The sequence below is a fragment of the Meriones unguiculatus genome, chromosome 4 (genome assembly GCF_030254825.1).
Source record: "Meriones unguiculatus strain TT.TT164.6M chromosome 4, Bangor_MerUng_6.1, whole genome shotgun sequence".
NCBI lineage: Eukaryota > Metazoa > Chordata > Mammalia > Rodentia > Muridae > Meriones > Meriones unguiculatus.
In genome coordinates this window covers 121,318,117-121,342,023 of record NC_083352.1, presented here as the reverse complement: position 1 = coordinate 121,342,023, position 23,907 = coordinate 121,318,117, and the positions used below count along the sequence as shown (strand labels likewise).

Below are 23,907 nucleotides of genomic sequence, written 5' to 3'. Positions count from 1 at the left end.
CTGACACAGACTTTTATGTATTAACTATCCATCACATGTGAGATGCCCGCCTAGATCCTTGCTCATGTGTTTCTAATCCTCATGAAGAGCTCTGCCCAAAGCATGTAGCTGTCCCCAGTTTTCCGATGAGGAGAGAGCCCCATGAAAGTGGGCAGGAGGGCTAGGAAGCTAGACCTGGTCTCCAACGCAGCCTCATCTTGCTAAGCTACCTCAGACTGGTTCCACATTGCACAGCTCAGGGCTAGGAGCTGTCATGTCTGAACATTTTGCTTTCCTGATTAGAGTGCTCTCTTGTGCCAATTTTTTTTTTTTTTTTCTTAAGACAGAAGAGAGCTTCTGTCTTAAGAAAAGGGTGATATAATTCTGGTTTGGCTGTTTTTAGTTTTCACTTTGTATAAACTGGGGATTCCTTCTAGTGTCAGAGCAGGAGCTGGAGATTGTTAGTCCTCAGTAGAGAGGACTTGGGTGTGGGGAGCCTCTTAGGAGCTCTCCTTCAGGACAGTTCATCTAATGCAGCCACCTCAGAAAGAAGGAAGGCATGGCCACATGGGAGACCTTGAGGTAGAGAGCACAGCCATTTGACTGAGAGGCCGTCACACTTGAGTGGTCAGAGCTGAGACCGGAACTCACACACTCTGACTCCAGTCCGGAAGCCTCAGTCCACACGGTGCCGTAGATGCTTTCTCATGATTCTCACAGTAACTCCAAAGAAGAGCTAATTATAAAAAGGCTGTATTTCAGATGTGTGTTTATATAGCGTGTGCATACACACATCACCATCTGCATGTAGAGGTCAGAGGTCAACTTACTGGAGCCTTTCTCTAAATCTGGGATCAAAACTGGCTTGTCGGATGTCATGGGGAGTGCCTCGAACTGCTGCTCGGAAGTGTTGTGTTTCAGTTTCCACTTCATAGTGGAGAAACAGAAGCTTTTCTTGGGTCATAGATCATGTCGCTGGTTCTAGGTGTTCTTATTGTCTCAGTAATTTTGTTTTTACCCTGATGGTTTATTAGGTAGTTAGATACCAGGAAGGGCTTTAGTATATATGTGTATCTAGCAATTCAGTAGCTATTTGAAGGGAAAACAAACATAAATTAGAAGAAAGCATCATTGATTTCACCTTAAATGCTCCAGTCACTGCTAATGGAATGTTCCTCCTCATCTAATCCCCACTGATTTTCATATAGTGACTAGCACACCTAGCTCCACAAAGGTATGATGCCATTAGAAGAAAGGGACCTTGAGCAGTGTGTGCAGTACTCTACAGCTGTCAAGCATCACCAGCTTTCCCTGAAAATCTCAACATAGCCTGTGGTGAATTCTGCACCAACCCATTTCTCTCAGCTCAATTTGGAAACACCAGACTTTGTGGTACATAGTTAGTGTAGCAAGTTCCATAATGGTCAACAGGGTTCAGCTTTAATTTACCTCTCTTTATTGTGCTGCTTAATTCTCTATCTTACACATGAAATTCAGTAAACATCAAGAGACGTGGAAGCCCAGAAAGGCCATTGTCATGGTAGCCTATGTCATTGGCTTTCCTTAAGTTCAGAAAGACCATTGATGTGGTGGCTTAGTGTCATTGGCTTTCCTCCATTTAAGGGTCTCTCTGTTTCAAAATATCCTGGCCTTTGAAAATCTGCATGTAAGCTGCTATGGCTAAAATCATTTAGAATTTAATCCAACACTGGGGGCTTAAATAACATGAGTAAGTGACAATGTTTTTGAAGAAGCCTTGATTCTGAACGTGCCCACTGCTTGGCTTTCCACCCCTGTCTTGAGCTCATAAAACCATCTTTCTTCAGGTGAACTATACTATAGGCTGTACTTAAACTCTGGCTGTTACACAGATTTCTTGAAATAAGGCCTCCAGCATGCCCGGTAGACAGCATGTGCACAACCTTGCACTTATGGATCCTTTAACCTGAGATGGGTCAGACGCGGCCACCCTCCTAGAACCCTGTGGGGTACACTTTGACTTGATGAGGAAGACATGCACAGAAAACGGAACTGGCGCTGGCCGTTGCTTGATTAGCCGCCACCGCTCTTCCTCCTTAAGTACAAAATCAATGTCCAAACAGATCTGTGAATGGCGAGAGGTGATGGAAGTGCTAGCTTCAGCACGAACACTTGCCACGTCCTCTGCAGCTACAGAAATTATTTGTCATTTCAAAAACCTGGATGCGAAGCAGGAGATGTGCTGATTAGGGTTGTTGTCTGTGTGCCTGCGTCTCAAGGAACGGGCTCCCATGAATAAGAGCATCAGCGAGGCTGGCATCCTTATCCAAGGGCGCAACTGCTGGAAGCTTACAGCTGAAGCAACTGGGTAGCCATGAAAGATGGGATCTGCAGTGGACATGTCCCCTCTGAGTTTTCAAGCTGCAGAGAACACAGCAGGGGAAGAATTGTGGGTAGTAATGTAGGTATTAAAATATTAACACATTTTTGCATATTTAATGTGGTTTCCTTTTTAAATAGTAGGCAGATTATGGCCTACAAGCAGATAGGTTTATGGTTTCAAATTAAATTTTAAACATTAAAAAAAATTCCAAAAGGAGCTACTTCATTATAAATATTTTTAGCTAATCTGAACAAGAGCTTGCTTTCTTTTCAACTTCTCTGATCATGTATCAGCTAATTTCCAGCCTTTTTTCTGGTTGTAACTTGTAAATTGGAGTTTCATATGTTTTAATCATATAAGTTCAAATCTTCTCTTATTTGCCTTGGTCACCGAAGCCTCTGGACTTAAAATATGGGCTCAAGGTCAGCCTGTGGAGGAGAGTACATTCATGCCATTTACTCTGAAACACCTGTGTCTGCTCCCTGACCACAGAAGGCTGATGTCCCCTGCCTTTCCTCTACCCTCCTTGTCTCTAGTAGGCAAACAGTGTGCCCTGGAAAGGGAGCCAGGTGCCTCAATGGCTTTCTCATTTTCGTTTCCCACAGGCCAAGATGCCCTTCGATGCCAACAAGCTATACTGCAGCGAAGTGCTGGCCATCCTGCTTCAGGACAATGATGGTGAGCCCCCACCCTAGAGCCAGGGCTGGGCTGGGAGCCACACTCAGATCCTCATAGCCGATGGACTTGCCTTTGGCATCACCCAGCTCCTCCGCTTGCTCTCTGTGCAGCTTTTGTACTCTGTCAAGCGGTATTGATTTTGTTTGCTGATGGATCAGTGGTAGACGGCTGTAAAATCTGACAGTTGGCTTCATTTCTTTTTCTTCCTCTGTTTTCCTTCTTTTAGAAAACAGGGAATTGCTGGGGGAGCTGGATGGAATCGATGTGCTTCTTCAGCAGTTATCCGTGAGTAATCCTTCTGCTTCCTTTGTGCCATGAAGGTCCATGGCCTGCTTTAAGTGGGAGGTGGAGGTGGACAAAGTGGGAAGGAGCAGCCACATGCTATACAATGTTTGCCTCCTGTTCGTAGTCACTGGCTCTTTCTGATCAAGTGTCATTGTGTGGCCTTTCCCCACTGCTAACCCAAAAGCAGTGAGCTTCCCTCTTTGGCCTTAGGCCAGGAAGAGCCAGTTGTGTTCATTTGCCTTGCTCCCAACATTATTCAGTCCCTTCCCTTTTGGTTTAATCCTTAGAGAAGTTTGTTCATTTAGGCTCCAGCTACACTCAAGGAAAGACATTTCCAACACAGGACACAGTGGGCTTGTGGTCATGGGGACAGTAGGTTGTGGCACTGCAGGCAAGAAGTGAGAAATTGGAAACTGCCATTTGCTCTATGAAAGAAATGTAAATGCAGTTGAAATGTTATCCTGCTGACATTCTGGAAATGTCGTCAAGATTTCTCCTAGCAAGCCCATCTATGATATTCCAAAACAGCACTGAAAATAGATCACTTGGATACAGGCAGAAGAGTGTTGAGTGTCTGAGATGGCAGTTTGCATACTGCTTCCCTGTGGTGCCAGCCACCAAGTGACTTGGCCTCCACCCTAAAAATAGAGCTTTATGGTGGGAAGCTGTTTGCAGTACCCAGGAGGTGCGCAGGCCTTATCCTGTGCAGTCACCAACTGCAGAGTGTATGGGGCAACCTGCCCAGCACAGAGGCTCTCCCAACCCTTGCTCAGCTCTAGCATGCAGAACTGCCTAGATCCCTTGCTGGGACTTTGAGCCCCTGCTACTGAACGGGGAGGTTCAGTAGCCCTGTTGTGAAGAAGCACCTTGAGATGGGAGTGGCTCTTCTGGTCTATGGGTACTTTAGAAGCGGAGGAAAGCTGGTGGGGTTGGACTGTACAGGAGCAAGGATGCATGGTTCTCTGCCAGAGTGGTTTTTGGACCAGAACTGTAGTTTCAGTTTTCTGTATTTCACTTTGTGCGTCTGTCATAGGCTTGTCTATTTCTGTCATTGTACAGTAGAAGAGGATTGAGGGGTGCTATTTTGTTTTGTTGATCTACCTCCTTGAATCTGTCAGTCACTTAGGACCCAGTGCTTGGCTAAGTGCCTAGTGTTTTTATGTAAACTGTTATATATTTATTTAGTGCCCACAGGTCAGAAAACTCAGTGTCTCTAAACTGGAAACTGGCAAGAGCTTCATTTGTAGAGTTCCATTTCTTTGGTGGGGTTTTAATAAGATGCAGGCTTTGGAAACTGTAGGATGGTGGCTAGTGGAACAGCATTTTTTGATGGTTCCTTTCTATTCTCCTTACTTGGCAGGTCTTTAAAAGGCACAATCCCAGCACAGCGGAGGAGCAGGAGATGATGGAGAACCTGTTTGATGCACTCTGCTCCTGCCTGATGCTCAGCTCCAATCGAGAACGCTTCCTGAAGGGCGAGGGCCTTCAGCTGATGAACCTCATGCTCAGGTATGTTCTGGGCCTGCCTGTCGGTTTGTTCCAGTCCTCACTGGTGCCTGTCTGTCTGTCCCTCACTGCTAGCCTGGATTTAGGATGTGTGGCTCCGGTCCCTTAGCCGCCCGTGTTTCCCTTTCATTCAGAACAATGTTAATTTGGGGATGTGTTCCAAATGTGTCAGATCTTTTCTGAAACGAGCGTTGGTGAATAAAGGTGTGTATTCTTTGTATGCTGGGTGTCAGTTGGTAATGTAGCCTCTGCCTTGAGGGCCGGGCTTTTGTTCCTTCTTTTATTGTGTTGGTTTTGGGGAAGGGTAAGTATTACTTTCTAAGCGTAGGTTTGTTTTTTGTTTTTTGTTTTTTTGTCTCTAAACTTAGCTCAGTTTTCTCTATGTCCTCCATAGACCTCTCTATATTTCTGCCATTGACAGCAAATACTTATATTTATTCATTCAGTAATGAATTCTGTATGTGCTGTGTGTCTAAATACAAGGAGTATGAAAATGTGAAGAATGGTTCTAGAATTTGGGGTTCTGTACCTCCTTTAATGTAGCTAATAAAAATTTTGCTTTATTCTTTAAAGACAACGCTGCCTTCACTTCTCAATTATTCCTAAAATCTTAATGTTGGAAACAAAAGGGGGAAGTGGCTTGTTTTGATAACTCTTATTGAGAAATGTGGCTGGGAAGGAAAATAGAGTTGCTGAGGAGGTGACCAGAGTAAGTACCACTAAGGGATAGCTTTTTGAAATTGAAAGGTGCTAGGTGGGGCTTGCCAACCACATTTGGCATTTTCTAACCAGTCAAGACTTCACGGTTGGCCATCTTGTAACCTCTAGTCACATCCAGTTAACACTCCGAGCAGATAATTTCGTACAAATTTGGCATATATCTATTAAGTGTAATTTAGACCATAGACATTCAGTCTTTTTTCTATTAGAATGTCATTAAGTTCTGCTTTCGTTAAGTGTCAGGCTGACAAATAAATAACCAAGGCAAGACTCTTTCCAGAAGCTAAAATGCCGAGCTTTTGCACCAAAGCATAGCCTGTCTTTGGGTGGCTATTGTCGTCTTGTTTTTGTTATTGTTGTTATTATTATTATTTTGGTGGGTGTTTTTGGTTTGTTTGATTTTAACATTTAATCCTGCCACAATCTGTTTCACATTGTTTTTTTAACTTAACATAATATTTGGCATTCTGTGACATAATCTCCACGAGAGTGCAGTAACTACTTGAGGGACACAGGAGACATACATAGCACTCTTCTGTTGTTGACACAGGCCGTTTCCAATGTTTCACTGTTGTGATAGACTCCACTATGACCAGGTTTGTGTTTTAAGTGATTTGAGGATTATCAGTGTATGTATCTCTAAAATTCCTTTCCTATAAAAGGTTTGTGCGAGGCTGAGGTGTGTCATCTTGTGTATCTTAGACCTTGGATTGACTGAAAACCTTCCTTTTAGAAATTGCTTTTAAAAGCAAATTGTTTTTTAAAGTGCTGAGAGAGTTATGGGAAATTGCTCAGAGGTCTTTACAGTTGAGGTGACTCTGGCTTTCCTTTCTTGAGAGTGTCCATCTCTTACCTTTCTAATTGCCTGTCCTTTATTGAAAGGACCACCGTCTCCCAAGCTGTTTGCAAACAAGTGTGCAAAGCATTCGGCATTTGGGTGTTCTAACCTTTAAGGCTGCACTCTCTAGGGACTTTCCCCAAGCTTCGTACAGGCCTGAACTGCCAGTCTCTGGATGGCTGAGTGCAGACACGAAGTGATGAATTCCTACAGCATATGGCTCCATAATGTGTAGCAGTGGGGAACTGAATAAATAACCAGAAATATGGATTATTCAAATAGGAATGCTGAGGTTCTAGGAGGCTAATTAAAGAGCTCCAAAGGACTTGGGAGCCAGAGCCTGCACCTCTCAGAGCCACCTCCGTTTTCTGAGCCGAGGTGCCGTGATTCCATCTCTTGGGTTAATTAGCAGCATTCACAGACTCAGCATTTCCTTTTGTCTCTTTTCCATGCTCTTTGTTTCTCACTGTTTTTCTCCTTCAGACTCCCAAATGGGAAGTTTGATTGGGAAGGAATTTCTTTTCCCATTATTTTTGAGTTTTCTGTCTAGTAGAGAAAGCCTATTCAAAACTAGGATGCGAGAACAGTAGAAGGCCAGGAAACTTTGCTGTGGTTTTTTGCCCCTAAGTATGAACTTTCACTCGATTTCATCTCTCTGGACTCCTGGACTTTTCTTGCTTGTGCAGAAATCAGCCTGTGGGAGCAGCTGGGCAGGCCGGCGATTGGGAGGATGGGCTTCTGAGTTGAGGCGTTGTGGACGCGGAACACTGGCTCCCGTCTACAGGCTGTGGGTACTTGTTGACTTACTTTACATTTACGCCTCTGATTTATTCGTTTTTATGAAAAAAATAAAAGAAATAGTGCTGAATTTTCAAGGATTTTGAGGAACCCAATTCCCAGTTTTTATAAAGTTGGGTCATTCTACAGCTACTAAGACATTGATAAGGTACTGTGTTATGATAGACCACTCTACTAACTGTCTGTTAAGTTCTAGGCCTGTATGGCAAACAAGACAAACAATTCCCGCCTATAAGAGAGTTAGAAGCCACTGAAAAAGGCAGACGCTGAGTGATAAATATAACCTAGTTGGTGACTATTAAGAAGAACAGTTTTCACATATACCTAGAAAGGTTTTTGGTTACAGATAAGCAAGGACCACCAGCAAGGTAGTTATTCATACATACAAATAGGCGCACATGCTCATACATATACACACAGTTTTCTGCCCTAACCCAGACTGTTTTAGCTCCTGTAACATTTTATCATTTTCGCTGGTGACACTCTTGATGTTATGAACTTCATGATTCAGCCTTCTGCCCACGTCACTTCTCCCAACCTGGTCCTCTACCCTCTTAAATTCTGGATTTGGAGACCTTTGTTTGCTACGTTAGGCATACTGCCCGATGGTAGATGGCAACATGTATGTTGGAATCTCCAACTTGACTATAAACTTTTTTGTTTGTTGTTGTTGTTGATGATGGTGATGATGGTGATGATGGAGACTGTGTAGCCCTGGTGAGTATGAAATTCACAGATATCTGCCTCCCAAGTTCTGGGATTAAAGGTGTTCACCACCACTCCCAGGTTGGATTTCGAGCTTCTGAGAACAAGGATCCAATCTTGTATACAACAGTAGGGATATCATTGCCTTTCAATCCATTTTCTTTCATGAGCCAGAAAACCTGAGGATGCTCGGTTTTAGAACCATTGATGCCGGATGTCTAGCACATCTTATAGACAGGCCACAGGGAGGGGAGAGACTTACTTAAAGACCATGAGTACTCAGCCTCTTACCTGGGGTGTTTAGTCCTGGTTTTCCCAGCCACCTTTTCAGAAGATGAAGAGCACAGAATGGCCTGGAGGGTGTTTGTGATGTTGATGCTCACATTCAGGAAGACCTAGATGCAAAGCAGCTCAGGCCCTGCCCGTGTGCCTAAAGCCAGCACGGGTTCCATGCTCTAGCTTTGTCCCTTTCAGGCTCTAAACTCTCAGCTGTCTTCCTTCATCCTCCTGAGCCCTCCTGGGTTGTGGTTTGGGTGGCTTCTCCTGCCTCCTTTCTGCTTCAGGTTCAAGGCAGCCTTCAGCAAACGTTTCCAGGACTGGACACTCCATCACCCTGTGTTCACCTCTCAGGCTTTTGTCTTCTTCCTCCCTGCCTACCACCCAGGGACCAGTTGAGTGGTCAGGTGACTTTTCCTCATTCCTGTGCTGTCTGGATTTCAAGTACTTGACAGAATCAATGGGAGGGGGGATGCTATTTTTGTGTGTTTTGCGCTTCTCTCACTGCCAAGGAACAAATGAAGACATCTTGGAAAAGAAAAGATTGTTGTCATATTGGAGAGTGAGCCTCATGCTGTGATAGAAGCAGCAGGCAGCCGTCCCATCCTATCCTATAGGAGCCACAATGAAAGAAAGGAAAAAAAAAAATCAATTTTCCATGTGGTCCCGTAGCTGTTTAGCAGACCACAAACATGAGGTAGGGCAGAAGGTGCAGAGGCTCTGGGCAGTACCCAACACAGTGCTGACAGGGAGAGAGAAGTGGCTCTGAAGTAGAAGCGTCCTGTGCCCAGCCTCCATCTTGGTCTGAGAATTGAGAACCATGGCAGAGGATGTAGGACCGCCTTTGGCGAGCAGAGAGGGTGTGGGGTGGCCTTTGGTGGATAGCAGAAGAATTGAGGTAGGAACACAAGCCAACCGATATTTTTATAATCAGAGATGGTTGAGTGAAAAATAAGATTCAAAGGTGGGTATGGAGGCAAATGCCTTTAATCCCAGCACCCGGGAGTCAGAATGACCCTGAGTTAAAGGACAGCCTGGTTTACAGAGCAAGCTCCAGGACAGTTAGGGCTATACAGAGAAACCCTATCTCAAAAAAAATTAGGAAAAAAAAAAAAAAAAAAAAAAAGAATAAGAGCCTGATCAAATCCGGAGGGGCTAGCCTGCAGAACGATATGCAGTTTAGAATGTGGCAGGAAAGGAAGGTGGCGCTGTAACTGCCTCAGATGTTCTGACTGAGATGGATCTGCCATTTCCTCCTGCATCCTCACAGATGTCTCTCTCCAGTGAGATGGTTGCTACAAATAGAAGATTCCAATAGATCTGGGTTAATTTTAGCCTGTGTTCCGCACAGTCTTCTTGGCACCACCCCCAGGCACTTTTCACCAGTGTGTCCTTGTATGTGAGCAGTTCCGTGCCCTTTAAGAACTGCAGAGCCGGTGGGACAGGAAGAATTACATTGTCAGTTTCCTTCAGGACGTTGATGTGAGGCTTATTACTTTTGTTGTAAACCCTGTTCCAGTTAGAAAGAGAGGTGACCACCGTGCTCCCCAGAGATGTGCTCAGCGCAGCTTGGGTTGTACAGCAGAAACACAGTGAGCCTGTCTCGGTTATTAACTGTACAGGTAAACAGAGGAACAGAAGGACACAGTCACATCCATCCAAGAATCACCTTGTTGTTGTTTGCTTGGCTTCTGCTCTGAGATTTTTTTCAGCGAGGTTTTCCTTAAGAATGTGACAGAGGTTGCTGACACACAGCTGCAGAGTAGAGCTCGTTGGGCCCCATTCTGGACAGGGCTTGTGGCAAGGTACACGGCTAGAAAGGGCAGCCTGGGGCCCCTGGGTGTTTGTTCCCTGGTCTTTTCCCTCCTCTCCAGTGGTTTTGTTTTTTAAATGAACATGTGAAGATCTGGACCACTTTGCACTTTCAGTCTTGTCCTTCACATGTTGCAAGAGCTAGAGCCTTCTCAAAGCTCCAGTCTCTCAGGATCAGGCAGAAGAAAGCACCCATGCAGGTCTGAGGACAGCTGTGCTGCTGCAGGGGCTGAAGATGCTTGCATTCCAAGCAGTGCATACACTCACCGACTCATTGTTCGTCCTTTCCTGCAAGCCAGATATCGCTGTTCTGACGTAGATGGATCCCAGTAGTTTACACCTGTTCTCTGGGACCCAGACAAATGCTTCACCAGCACAAAGCAATCTTTCCCCAGCCCTGCAGGCTGACAGGACCACTTCATAAACCGAGAGTCCATGGTAAAAGCAGGTTAGCTGACAGGAAGTGGTAGCAGACTTGTTCAAGTCCTTCTGTCTGACTCGATAGCTCTTCTTCAGTCCAGGGTAAATTGCGCATATTTGAGGTGTCTATTTGATGAGTATTGCTATCTGTAGACCCACCCTTCACACCCTTGCCACCAGCATAATGGCAACTGTCTTTATCACACTCACGTGTTTCCCTGTACACTTTCACTCCATAAATCCTCCTCTGTGACTCATTGTTTCTAGGTAACGATCGATTTGCTTTCTGGCCATTATATATTAGATTTCATTTTATGGAATTCAATTTAAATGGAGTAATGCAGCCTGCGCCCTTGCTGCAGAGTGGTGGCTCATCTGACCAGTTCCACCCGGGATAATTTTTTTTTTTTTAATTTATCCTTGCTGTGTATCATTAGTTGGTTCCTTTTTCACCACCAAGTAGTATTTTATCATGTGGATAAACCACAGCTTGTTGATACACTTATTGATGCACATTTTTATCTCATTTTTAGCCCTTAGGAGTGAAGCTGAAATGAACATTTACGTGCAAGGCTTCGGGCACACATGTTTCTCACTGTTCTTGGGTCAATACTGGGGAGTTGAGTGTTTCAGTCAGATGACTGGTATGTGCTTTGGTTTTTAAGGTGCTGTCAGACTGCTTGCAAAATGATGCCCTTTTGAATCCCATGACAGGATGTGAGCTCCAGGAGCCCTGGTTTCTCTTTCACACTTGGTCAGCTTCTCCATGGAGCTGTGCTAGTGTGCTCATGGTGTGTGTGGCGGGGGATGTCTCATACAGTTGGAATTTGCTTTTCCCTATGGCTAGTGGTGTTGGGTGTCTGAGTTCACAGTTGGATAGCCACATATCTCTGCTGGCCAGTTCTCTTCAAATCCTGTGCCCGTTTGGTGCAGGAAGTTGTAACAATGATGACAACTCTAGCAGTCCTTTATCATCAATATAGTCTCCTGTCAGGCGTGTATTGTATTCTGTCCCATGCTCTGCCTTCTCATTTCCACAGGAGTTGTTGCAAACATTTTAATTCTGATAGTGATTTATCTGTTCCAGGGACCTGTTTTTGTCTGCGTAAATTAAATATCCTGCGTCTTTCAAGGAATTTATCACTTTTGTCTGTTGACAAACTTTCTTGCATGCAACCTCACTCTTCCTTTAAGTGTGTAGACTTCAAGTGACAGGCCTATTCTTCAGCATGATACTTTGTGGTTCGGTTTTCTGTTTTGTTTTTCCTTCTGATCAGTGTGGCTGGGGTTATCGTCGTTAATGATCTCACAGAACCAGCTTTTGTTTAATGATTTTTCTCTACCCCTTTTCTGTTTGTTGTTTTGGAGATTCCTGAGGTGGTCTTCATTCTTCTTTTGGTAACTTTGGGAGGGCTAATTTGCTGTTCTTTTCATGACTTTTCAAGGTAGAAATATGAGGTTGTTTGTTTGAGGGCTGTGTTATTTCTAACGTGGGCATTGCTATAAATCCCCTCTAACTGCACGTCAGGGCAAGCCATATGCACTCTTGGTGTAATGCGTTTTCATTTTTATTTCATCTGAAATGCTATTTTGATTTCATTTTTCATGAAGTACTTAGAAGTGTGTTGTTAAGTTCCCAAATATTTGGTGCTTTTCCAGCTATCTATCCTTACTCACTTCTGCTTCAATCACACTATGGTCTGGGAACGTATTTTGTGTGATCTGAACCCTTCTGGATTTATAAACCCTTGTTTGGGGCTCAGATTAGTGATGCTACCAAGTCGTCCTTGGGTGTCTGAAGAGCCTTCTGCTGCCTGAGCAGGGTGCTTTGCTGTGGCGGGTGGGTTCAGTTAGTGTCATGGTCCTTCAGGTTGTTTTCTGATTTGTTCAGTGAAACTAGGACTACTCTTATGGGTGTTGGCCTTTGTCCTTTCATCCCTGTACACTTTTGCATCTTACATTCTGAAGTTATTTTCGTTGCTTAAGCCTTTCGGACTACATCAAGTATGGTGGCGCACCTTTACTCCCAGCACTTGCAAGGCAGAGGCAGATGGATCTCTGAATTTGGATTCTGAGGCCAGCCTGGTCTGCAGAGTGAGTTCCAGGACAGTCAGGGCTACACAGAAAAGCCTTGTCTTCAGAAAACAAAAACTAAAAGTTAAAAACATGTCAGACTACATGCTTTTTTTGTGTGTAACTGGCCCTTTTCTTACTAAGAAATTACTTTCTTTATCTCTAGGATTATGCTTTGATCTGAAATTTGATTCCTAGTGCTGTAACCACCACAGCCTGGTAATTAGTGTTCGCATCTAGCGTCTTTTACCGTCTATTCTGGAACAAGTGTGTGCTGGCTGCTGCTTTGCCTCCTCCTTCCACCAAATGTATGTGTGGAAGCCCTGGTTAGCACCCCCTAACACACACACACACTGAATTTGGAGAAAGAGCGCGTATCTCTGGGCTGAAGCCTACCTGATCGTGGAAGGTGGTTACAGTTGACTGAGAGTGTAGGGATGGAACTCAAAACCTCGAAAGACTGTTTCCCACAATAGACGTCCCCCAGGAGTGCCCCTTCCCGGCTGTGCTGTGGAGTCCATGGGAATGCCTCTCCCCCTCTGTGTCCTTCCTGCTGCTGCAGTCACACATTGATGTCAGGACGTGGTGGAAATCCCACTGGAGAGGGTTCTTTTTGTTTAAATGATCAGTTATCTTTTAAAATAGTTTTTAATACAAGAGTCTTTTCTATTAAATATTTTTCTCTGTATATTATTGAGAATAGATTCTTCTCTCATACATAGATATACTGTATGAGAGAATGTATGTCTTATGCCTGATTTTAGTGGAATTGCTTCGAGTTAATTGATGTGGCTATAGAATTGCTGTAAATTGCCTTTAATATGTTTAGGTATGCCCCTTATATCCCTAATCTCTCTAGGACTTTTTTTTAAAGGTTTATATTATGTATACAATGTTCTGTCAGGCGATATACACCTGCATATTAGAACTGGGCACCAGGTCTCACTATAGATGGTTATGAGCCACCATGTGGTTGCTGGGAATTGAACTCAGGACCCCTGGAAGAGCAGCCAGTGTTCTTAACCTCTGAGCCATCTCTCCAGCCCCTCTCTAGGACTTTTATCATGAAGGGGTGTTGGATTTTGTCAAAGGCTTTTCCAGCATCTAATAAGATAAGCTTGTAGGTTTTTTTCTTTCAGTTATATGGTAGATTACTCTGACTGATTTTCACAGGTTGAACCATCCCCGTATCTTTGGGCAGAAGCCTACTTGATCATGGAAGGTGGTCTTTTTGATGTCTTCTTAGATTTGGCTTGCAAGTATTTTATTATTTTTGCATCTATGTTCATAAAGGAAATTGGTCTGAAATTCTCTTTCTTTCTTGAGTCTTTATGTGGTTTGAGTATCAGAGTACCTGTGGCCTTATAAAATGAACTGAGGACTGTTCCTTCTGTTTCTATTTTGTGGAATAATTTGAGGAATATTGGTGTTAACTCTTTTTTGAAAGTCTGATAGAATTTTGCCCTCAAATCATCTGGTCCTGGGCTTATTGTTGTTGAAAGACTTTCAGTGACTGATTTGATTTCATTAGGGGTTATAGGTCTATTTAAATTGTTTATCTAATCTTGATTTAACTTTGGTAAGTGGTACCTACCAAGAAAATTATCCATTTCTCTTAGATTTTTTTAATTTGGTGGAGTACAGCTTTTTAAAGTATGTCCTTACGAGTTTCTGGATTTCCTTGGTTTATGTTGTTATGGCCCATTTTTGTTAATTTGGATATTCTCTCTCTCTCTCTCTCTCTTAGTTAATTTGGATAGTTTGTCTATCTTGTTGATTTTCTCAAAGAACTAATTCTTTGTTTCTTTGATTCTATGTGTTAGCCTTTTTGTTTCTATTTTATTGATTTCAGCCCTCCATTTGATTATTTCTTGTCATCTACTTCTTTTTGCTCTAGAGCTTTCAGGTGTGCTGTTAAGTTGTTAGTATGAGATCTCTTTTTTAAAGTGGTGTGTGTGTGTGTGTGTGTGTGTGTGTGTGTGTAGGCACTCAATGCCTGCACTAAAACAAACAAACAAACACTTTCCTCTTAGCTCTACTTTCATTGTGTCCCATAAGCTTATGTACTCATTTTTCATTGATCAGAGAAGTGTTCAGTTTCCATGAGTTTGTAGGCTTTCTGTTGTTTCTGTTGTTGTTGATATCCAGCTTTAAACCATGGTGATCTGATACAATGTGGGAAATTATTTCCATTTTTTTTTGTGTGTCTATTGAGATTTGCTTTGAGATTGATTTTGTAGAAAATTCCATGGGGTGCTGAGAAGGTACATCTTTTTGTGGTTAGGTAGAATATTGTTAGTATCTGTTAGGTTCATTTGGTTTATAATGTCTGTTAGCTCCAGTATTTCTCCGTTTAGTTTTTGTCGGGATGACCTGCCTCTTGGTGTGAGGGTCAGGTGTTGAGGTTTTCCACTGTCAGTGTGTCAGGGTCAGTATGTGAATCAAGCTGTAGTAGTGTTTCCCTTACACACGTGGGTACCCTTGTAGTAGAGCATAGAGATGTGAGAATTGAAATGTCATCTTGGCGGAGTTTTCCTTTGAGTATGTAGTGTCCTTTCCATCTCTTTTGATTAGATTTGGTTTGAAATCTATTTTCTTAGATATTAGAATGGCTACATTATCTTTCTCCTTAGGTCCATTTGCTTGGAAAGTCTTTTTTCTAACCCTTTACCCTAATATGTATCATTGATACTGAGATGTGTTTCTTGTATGCAGCAAAAAGCTGAATCCTGTTTGTGCATCCATTCTGTTAGCTTGTATCTTTTTACTGGGGAATTGAGATCACTGGTTGGTATTGAGATGTCAATGACCAATGATTGTTAATTCTTGTTATTTTGTTTGTGAGGAGGAGTGTGCACTCATGTGTGTGTGTGCACTTCTCTTTTGTTTTTGCTGGTGTTAGATTATTTATATCCTGTGTTTGCATGGGTGGAACTACTTAACCTCCTTGGTTTGGAGTTCCTTTCTAGTACCTCTGTAGGGCTGGATTTGTGGATAGATGTGGTCTAAATTTGACTTTGTCGTGGAATATCTTGATTTTTGCAACTATGGTGATTGAAAGTGTTGCTGGGTAGAGTAGTCTGGGCTGGCATCCAGAACCTGTAAGACATCTGACATGATCCTAATGGCTTTTAGAGAAGTCAGGTGTAATTCTAAAAGATCTGCCTTTATATGTTACTTAGTCTTTTTCTCTTGCAGCTTTTAATAATCTTTCTTTGTTTTTATGTTTAGTGTTTTGATTTTTATATGGTAAGGGGACTTTCTTTTCCAGTCACCTATTTGGTGTTCTGTAAGCTTCTTATACCTTTATAGGCATCTCCTCATTTAGGTTAGGAATTAAATATTTTCTGGGCCTTTGAGCTTGGATTCTTCTTCTATTTTTATTATTCTTAGGGTCGATCTTTTCATAGCGTCCCATATTTCCTGGATGTTTTGTGTCAGGAATATTTTTGGATTTTACATTTTCTTTAACCAGTGTCTCCATTTCTTCAACTGTATGTTCAGTTTCTGAGATTCTGTCTTCCATCTTGTATTCTCTTATTGAAGTTTGCTCCTATAGTTCCTGGTCACATTCCTAAATTTTTCATTTCCATAATTCCCTCAGTTTGCATTTTATTTATTGCTTGTACTTCCATTTTTAGGTCTTGAATGGTTTTATTCTTTTGCTTCAGTTGTTTGTGTTTTCTTGGATTGCTATAAGGGCTTTATTCATTATTTTTTTTCTTTAAAGACCTCCACCATCTTCATATGGTTCGGTTTAAGTCTTTTTGTTGTGCTTCAGCTCTGTTGGAATATTCAGGGCCTGCTGCGGTAGGACAGCTGGACTCTGCTGGAATCATAATTTCCTGGATGTTAGGCAAGTGGGGTGACCATGGCTCTAGGTGCTGAATTCTGGGTTTGTCTTCGTTGGGTGGGTTCGTTTCTTCTCTGGATTTTCAGAGATTGATTGGTTGTGTGTTGCCTGTTTTACTGGCCTGCTTGGCTGTTGTGTTCACAGGGAATGTTTTCTGGTATTGGAGTCTGGAGGAAGGGAAAGAGGAAATGGTCTGTTTCAGTGCTAGGGTCAACCCTGAGGATTGGGTCTAGGGAACAGAGAGAATGAAGAAGGTCTATGGGCAGCCCTCCTGCTCATTTGGCAAGCATGGCCTGTGGTCTCCTCAAATTAGGGGCTAAGACACAAATGAAGAAGGGAGGTGGAGGGGGTTGTATTTTGGGATACAGAGGGGAGGAGAGGCTCCAGCTGTTGTTCTGTTAGAGTGCTAGGGACAACCCTGGAGATTGGGTCTGGAGGAGCAGTGCTATATCCATGTATTTGCTATTGCTTATGCTCTTCATTACCAAGGCAGGAGGATCATGACTTTGAGGTTACATTGTGAATAGTGAGGCCGCATCTTCAAAACAAAGAGTAGAATATTTTGACCATGAAAGTTTAATTAAAAAAAAAAAAAAAGTCTTATCCCCAATCTGCCTTTCAGGGATATAATTCCATGTACATGGTTATGATTATATTTTAAAATCACCTGTAATAATAAAGTGTCATACAATTGAGTATTAAAACATAATTGCATTCTGCTGTTCACGTTGTCCACTATAGTTTCTTAGTGGTGGTCTTATCCATGTTTTTCTTTCTATGTCCCACTCTGAATTCTTGGGCTGCTCTGTTCAGGCTTCTTCTACAGAGTGCAGTTTGCAGTCACCTCCTGCCTTTTATCAGATAATGCATTTCCCAGTCAGTTTTGGTTAAGACAACACCCTAATGGTTCTCTCCCTTTCAGATGTCATGATAGTAGCTGTTTTAATGTCCTTATCTCCCAATTCTGTCATGTGATATTTTATGGTGGTATTTATTGAGTTTCAAGTATAGTGAATTTTACTTTGCTGTCTGGGTTTCTTTGATACCTTTGTCTTGTTTGCTCATTTCCATAATTTGTACTACTGACATACTTCCGCCAACAAGGCCACACCTATTTAACCGGCCACACTTCCTAATCCTTCTATTCCTTTCAAATGTGCTACTCCCTGGTGACTAAGCACTCACATATATGAGCCTATGGGAACCATTCTTATTCAAACTACCACACCCTGCTCTCTGCCTCTGCTGTTGTTTCCCTCTTTATCCTGCTCACTGTCTCTGTACTGTGTGTGAGCACACAGTCACCTGGCCTCCTCTGCAGTGCAGCCCATCACTGCTTCCCTGGTGTCTACTTGCTCTTGCCCCCCTGCACTTGGGTCTGTTTCCTTCTGTTCCCTCTTTACCTGTCTGGGAGACACAGTGTCAGCTTCACCTTCCTAGCCAGGCCACCTTGGCACACTCCTCCTCCTTTGTCTATACCTCTGCTGCAGGCTTCAGCTTTCCTCAGGCTACCCTCATCCCTCATCTGCTTGTTTTGGTGCTGTATGGACCTACCTCCCCAGAAGCCCTGAGCTGAGCTTTGTCTTGTGTTCCTGACTAGATGTCTGGCACCCATTAGGTGTCTCATAAATACTTGAGGAAAGAAAAAATGAACAAGGAAAATCATATTTGGAATCTGTGTTTACTACGGAAGTGTTCGGGTGTGATAAAGAATAAGCTAATTAAAACTACAACAGAAGACACTGCTCCAGCATCCGAGGCACACATGAGCAGATAGGCAACAGACGACCCCAGCCTTGGCCATAGGCACACAGCTTGTGGAGGCTGGTGTTCACATTGGTCCTGCTATGATCGACAACCCGATGAACCCAGACAAGACTAAGATAAACTACTTGTCCTCCAGTAGAATAAATATTTCAAATAAAGTCAACCCAAGAAAGTCAAGCCAAACAGCTATTGATTGCTAAAAGCCCGAACTTGGGCCCAATGAATATTCCAAAGTTCACCTCCATGCAGCTTGCCTAAATGGTGATCAATACGCAATTACTGCCCCCCTTTAAACGTGTCCTGCGCTGCTATGTTGCCTACCCAAAAAAGGGCTTCGCTTTTGAAGTCTTTGTTTCTTGAATTTGCTTAGGCAGGGAAAAAAGAGGGCCTTGGCTCAGCCAGGCTCCTTCGCCTTTAGTATTTCAGGCAATCCTATGTCATTTGTGAAATGGTTTCAATGTATGCTCAATGGAAGCTGAAGGTGCCCTGGTCAGCAGTCGTCATTCATTTCAGGATGCCTTTTCCTGCATGGCTAAACAATGAGCACTTGAAGCTCTGTCTCCTAATTTCTGCCTGCATGATTATCTGCCCTAGCTATAACCTCTGTAAATTCCAGCTTGTAAAGCAGGGTGCAGAAGTCTAACTGCAGCAGGAATGAGTGTGTTATTTGTGTAGCCTCCTGCTAGAATTTCATCTTGAGACAGAAAGTCCTTCCCAGTGGATATCAAACCTTGTTTGCCTCCTCCTGAGGTTTATAATTCCATATTTCTCTTAAATAGGCCTTTTCCACACACACACCCTGCTGCAGTCAAACCTCTCTCAGTTTCCCATTTACACCACTGCCATAGTCTGAACTGTCCTCCCTGCCCACAAGGTCCGCCACTCCAGCCCCCTTATCTCATTGCTGGACTCAGCCTTCCAAAATGTGCCCTTTTTAGTGACCACCTTCTCAGTAACTGTGGGTGGAACCGGGGTTCCCAGCAGCACAGCAGGGGCCTGGTGTGACCACATTGATGCACACTGTCCTGATCACCTTCATTCCCACCTTGTTCCTCACCTCAGCCACCAGTGTCTCCGCTCACCCCTCTGTTGACAGGCATCCCCTGCCGGTTGATACCTTCACTGGTTTCTCACAGAGGAAGCTGCCGTTTCCTTCCTTTTAACATCTTGAACATAATTCCCATTGCTTTAGGACTTTAAAAATTATTTTTCCTGTCCTTTCCTCAAATCTCTTAAGAACAAGAAACCTCTGGTTCCAATAGCCAGAGTGGTGTCTGAACAGGCCTCAGTTCTGCAGTGGCCTTCCTCCTGTCTTCGGATTCAGTAGCTGGGTTGAAGGTCATCTCGGAGTAGCTGCAGATTGATTATCTGTGGTGAGGAGAATCAGGGTAGGAATAGTTGTTAAACATCCTGGGTTTCGTCTGTTTGTTTTGTTTGTTGTTGCTTTTCTCTGAACACCTTCATGTATGCTGGCTTCCTGCAGAATGTAAGCTGTAGGGTCCAGTGGCATCTTTGACAGGAAAGGTGTGCTACAGGTATTATAGAGGACCTAACACAGGGCCTCTTTTTCTGATTCCTTCACATTCATTTGGTCTCCCCAGACAAAGGCCATTTTTTGGAGCAGAAGCCATATCTTGTGTCTGCCTTGTGTCTACTGCTGAGTAAGTGCTCAGTAAGCACTGTGCTTGGGTGGTTGATTGTCATATGTACCCAGTTAGGAAACATGTGATTTGCATCTCTTAGAGAGTTAAAGAAAGTCATGTAAGATTTGCAGGCAGGACACTATATACGTAAAAAATAAATCTTAAAAAAATGATTTAAAGAAATTATGCTTCTATTACTTTTAGATCTTTTAGATCTAAAAACCCAAAGCCCCATGTACTGAAGGTCTGGTTGCTAGCCTGCAGTGCCGTTGGGAGACAGTGGAACCATGCTGAGGTAGGGTCTCATGGAAAGGAGTAGGGTCGTGAGGGTATATCTTTGAAGAGCGTAGACTTCCAGCACCACCACCCCCCTGCTTCCTGACCACCGTGAGGTGAGCAGCCCCGTCACCACAGTCCCATTGTAACGTACTCCGCTGTGTGGATCCAAGTGAGTACAGAGTAAAACCTCTGAAACAGGGAGTCAAAGTAAACCTTTTTTCCTACAAGTTGTCTTGGATATTTTGTCACAGTCAGATTCCCTAAAGAAATCTACAAAAGCAATAGCTACTAACAGGATTGCTCTGAGACCTTCAGCCTCAGGGTAATATCACCTTCAGTTTCTTTCTTTTCTTAAAATTAGTTTAACTTTTCTAATTTTACAAAGCACATGTTCACCATGGGAAAATGAGAGGCGCTAAGTGGGAAAAGGAATAAAAAGATGTAGAAAAGGCACTTGTGAAAGTCCAGCATAGTTTCATGATAGAAATACTTCAGTGGGGAAGAGAAGAGAACCTCTGTAACCATTGGTAACAGGAACCTGCAGAATGCCCACAGCTAACACCACACCCAATGGTCAGCGAGTGGATACTTTATAAAAGACATCAAGCTAGAAAGAAAAAGAAGAGTTATTTGTTTGCAAATCAAATGAACTTACCAGATGGGTTCTATTATTAGTACAGCTGTTAGAACTAATAAAGTTTAAGTTACAAGATCAGTATAGAAAAATTAATTGTATTTCTTGTAATAAACAGTCAAAAATAAAACTAAGTAATTCATTTATAACAATATTAAGAAAATACTTAGAAGCACATTTAATAAAAGTACATTGTTTTATTTCAGTGGGATTTCTTGAGACGGTGTCTTACTATGTCGCTTTGGATGGCCTGGATCTCACTGTGTAGATAAGGCTGCCTTTGACCTAATATAGATCTGCCTGCCTCTGCCTCCTGTGTGATAGGATGAAAGGCATGTACCACCATATCCAGCTTTTTGAGACAGGGTCCCACAGTGTAGCCCTGGATGACTTATAACTTACTATGTATACTGGTCTCCCCTCACAGATGTCTGCCTCCTGAGTGCTAGGATTAAAGGAATGTGTCACACTGCTCCCTGCAAGAAGCACAAATTTTAAGTCAACTCACTGTGGTGGTGTGTGCCTATAGTCTCAGCCCTTGAGGAGTTTGAGGCCAGCCCGGGCTAGATGAGACCCTGCCTCAAAAAAGGGAAAGACCATCAACTTTAAACTCTCACATGTGTGTAAATGATGCTGGGACAGTCCTGTGTTCTTATGTGAAAGAATGAAGCTGGGCCTTACTTCACACTCAGAATTAACTCAAAAAGATCAGAGGCCTAACTGTAAGAACTGCAAGGAGAAAATACAGGGTAAACATTTGTGACACTGGGTGTGATAATGGTTTCTCGGATATGACAGCAAAAGACATAATTAGATACATTGAACTCCATTAAAATTTGAAGGTTTGGGCAGGAGAAATGGCTCAGAGGTTAAGAGCACTGGGTGTTGCTCTTCCAGAGGTCCTAAGTTCATTTCCCAGCAACCAGATGGTGGCTTGTGACCATCTATAGTAATATCTCGTGTCTTCTCCTGGTTTTCAGGCATGCATGTAAGCAGAAGACTGCATGCACAATAAATAAATAAATAAACCCTTTTTTTTTAATTGAAGATTTTGCTCTTCAAATGATACTATTAAGAAATTAAGGAGAGAGCCAGAGAGATAGCTCAGCTGTTAAAGGTTAACATTCACAGCCAAAACATCAAGAATATAAGGAAAATACTTGGCTGAATAGGAAGAAAGGATTTTATCTTCTATCTGCTGAGGGGCTTCAGAATATAAGAAGAAGAACTCTTAAGACAAAATAATAAAGAATACTTGCTTACCCTGTTTTAAAATGAGCAAAGCAGGCTGGTTTTTGTGGCGCACATCTTTAATCCCAGCACTGGGGAGGCAGAGGCTGGTGGATCTCTGAGTTCCAGAACAGCCCTGGCAACACAGTGAGAACCTGTCTCAAAAAACCCGACCAAACAAACAAACAAAAGACAAGCAAAGCATCTAAGTGGGCATTTTCTCAAAGATAGATGTACAAGCACATAAAGTGTTCAACTATCAGTTATAAGAAATATAAATCAGAACCACAATGACAGGCCTCAGTGGGAACAGGTGCTTTCTGCTAAGTCTTGCCACCTGAACTTGGTTTCTGAACCCACATAATGGAAGTGGAAAACTGACTCCCACACATACCGGGCATGTATGTTCCCTGACATATATATATGCACACTGAGCATTATTATATCAACTAGGATAACTAGAACCCAAAATTCAGATGTATGAAGAAAGTGGAATCCTGGTCACTGCCCATGGGTATGTGAAACAGTGTGTCCGCTGTGGAGAACAGTCTAGTGGATAAGCACAGTTACTGTGTAACCAGCACCCCTACTCCTAACATAGATGTACTCAAGAAAAAGGAAGTCTGTCCATGAAATCCTGCATATGGATATTTACAGCAACGTTATTTATAATAGAAATATATATCCGCTAGTATACAAATATATGGAGAACTATATAATGAACTATTCACCATAGAAAAGGTAATGAACTACTGAGTTCCTAGAGTACTGGCAAACGCTGAAAACATGATGCCAAGCCAGAGAGACCACATGTCATAGCATTTGCTTAAAGTGTCTACAGTAGGCAAGTCTGTAGACACACATAGATGCGTGGCTGCTTAGAGCTCGGGAGCCAGGGAATGGAGCTGAGAAACAGTCGAAGGGAGGGTGGTTTTCTCACAGGATGGTACAGTTGCTCTGCGGTTGGTTGTGGGATGGTTACATGTATGTGAGAGCACTAATAGAACAGAGTTGTACATTTTAAGTGGGCAAATCAAATGTGGATTGTATCCAGTAAAGCTGTTAAGGAAGAAAGAAATGTTAAACCATCTGAAACCCTTCAGTTTGATCTGCCTTTCTAGTCTTCAATGCATTTCCCACAGAATTGTCATTAACACTTCATGTGGGAATTTGAACTTTACTATTTGTAACCATAAGATTTTATTTTGTGTGGGTATGGTGGTGCATGCCTTTAAGCCCAGCATTTGGGAGGCAGAAGCAGGCAGATTTGTGAGTTCAAGCCCAGATCGGTCTACATAGAGAGTTCCAGGACAACCAGGGCTTCATGGAGAGACCCTGTCTTAGAAGAAGAAGAGGAGAAGGAAGAGGAGGAAGAGGGAGGAGGAGGAGGAGGAGGAGGAGGGGGAGAATTTATTCTTCCTATTCCAGATCCCCCTACTAACATCTGCTTAGATATATCAAACATAAACATTTTCTCACTGTGGACATTTAATTGTTCTGCTTTTATTGAAGCTTTTTCCCCCTAGTAGAATGAGTATAGATTAAGATAGATAATATACATACATTACATACATACAGTGCTTCTTATGGAATGCCTTTGGTTTGTAGGGAGAAAAAGATCTCCCGGAGCAGTGCCCTGAAGGTGCTGGACCATGCTATGATTGGGCCCGAAGGTACAGACAACTGCCACAAGTTTGTTGACATTCTTGGCTTACGGACCATCTTTCCACTCTTTATGAAGTCTCCCCGGAAGATCAAGAAAGTGGGAACCACAGAGAAAGAACATGAAGGTAGGTTTCACTGTGGGGCCCGCTGGGAGAGGTGGGTAGGTCCTGCTGAGGAAGAGCACCTGTTTGTGTCTCTGCCTCCTGTTCCCTGCATGGCAAAGCAGCACAGAGAACAAGGGTGGCCAGTGGCTTTTGTGAGCCCTATTCCGTGTTTGTTTGAATCCTGCAGGTTCCACTCCCTGTGTCCTGTATGCGTGTGTGGGAAGGTTTTGTGTGCTTCACTGTAGTTTGTGGTGAGATGTCTCCCTGATGGAAGACCCTT

At 43.0% G+C, this 23,907-nt stretch overlaps 1 protein-coding gene across 1 annotated transcript in view; it reads left to right on the top strand.

Moving 5' to 3' along the window:
• The window catches only part of Ctnnbl1 (catenin beta like 1), a 155,535-nt gene that overhangs the window by 77,822 nt on the left and 53,806 nt on the right, over nucleotides 1-23,907 (top strand). The window contains exons 8-11 of the mRNA XM_060382923.1: nucleotides 2,947-3,019; nucleotides 3,246-3,304; nucleotides 4,665-4,813; nucleotides 23,467-23,648. Of these exons, the coding sequence (XP_060238906.1) occupies nucleotides 2,947-3,019; nucleotides 3,246-3,304; nucleotides 4,665-4,813; nucleotides 23,467-23,648 (463 nt within the window). The remainder of the gene's footprint in view (nucleotides 1-2,946; nucleotides 3,020-3,245; nucleotides 3,305-4,664; nucleotides 4,814-23,466; nucleotides 23,649-23,907) is intronic.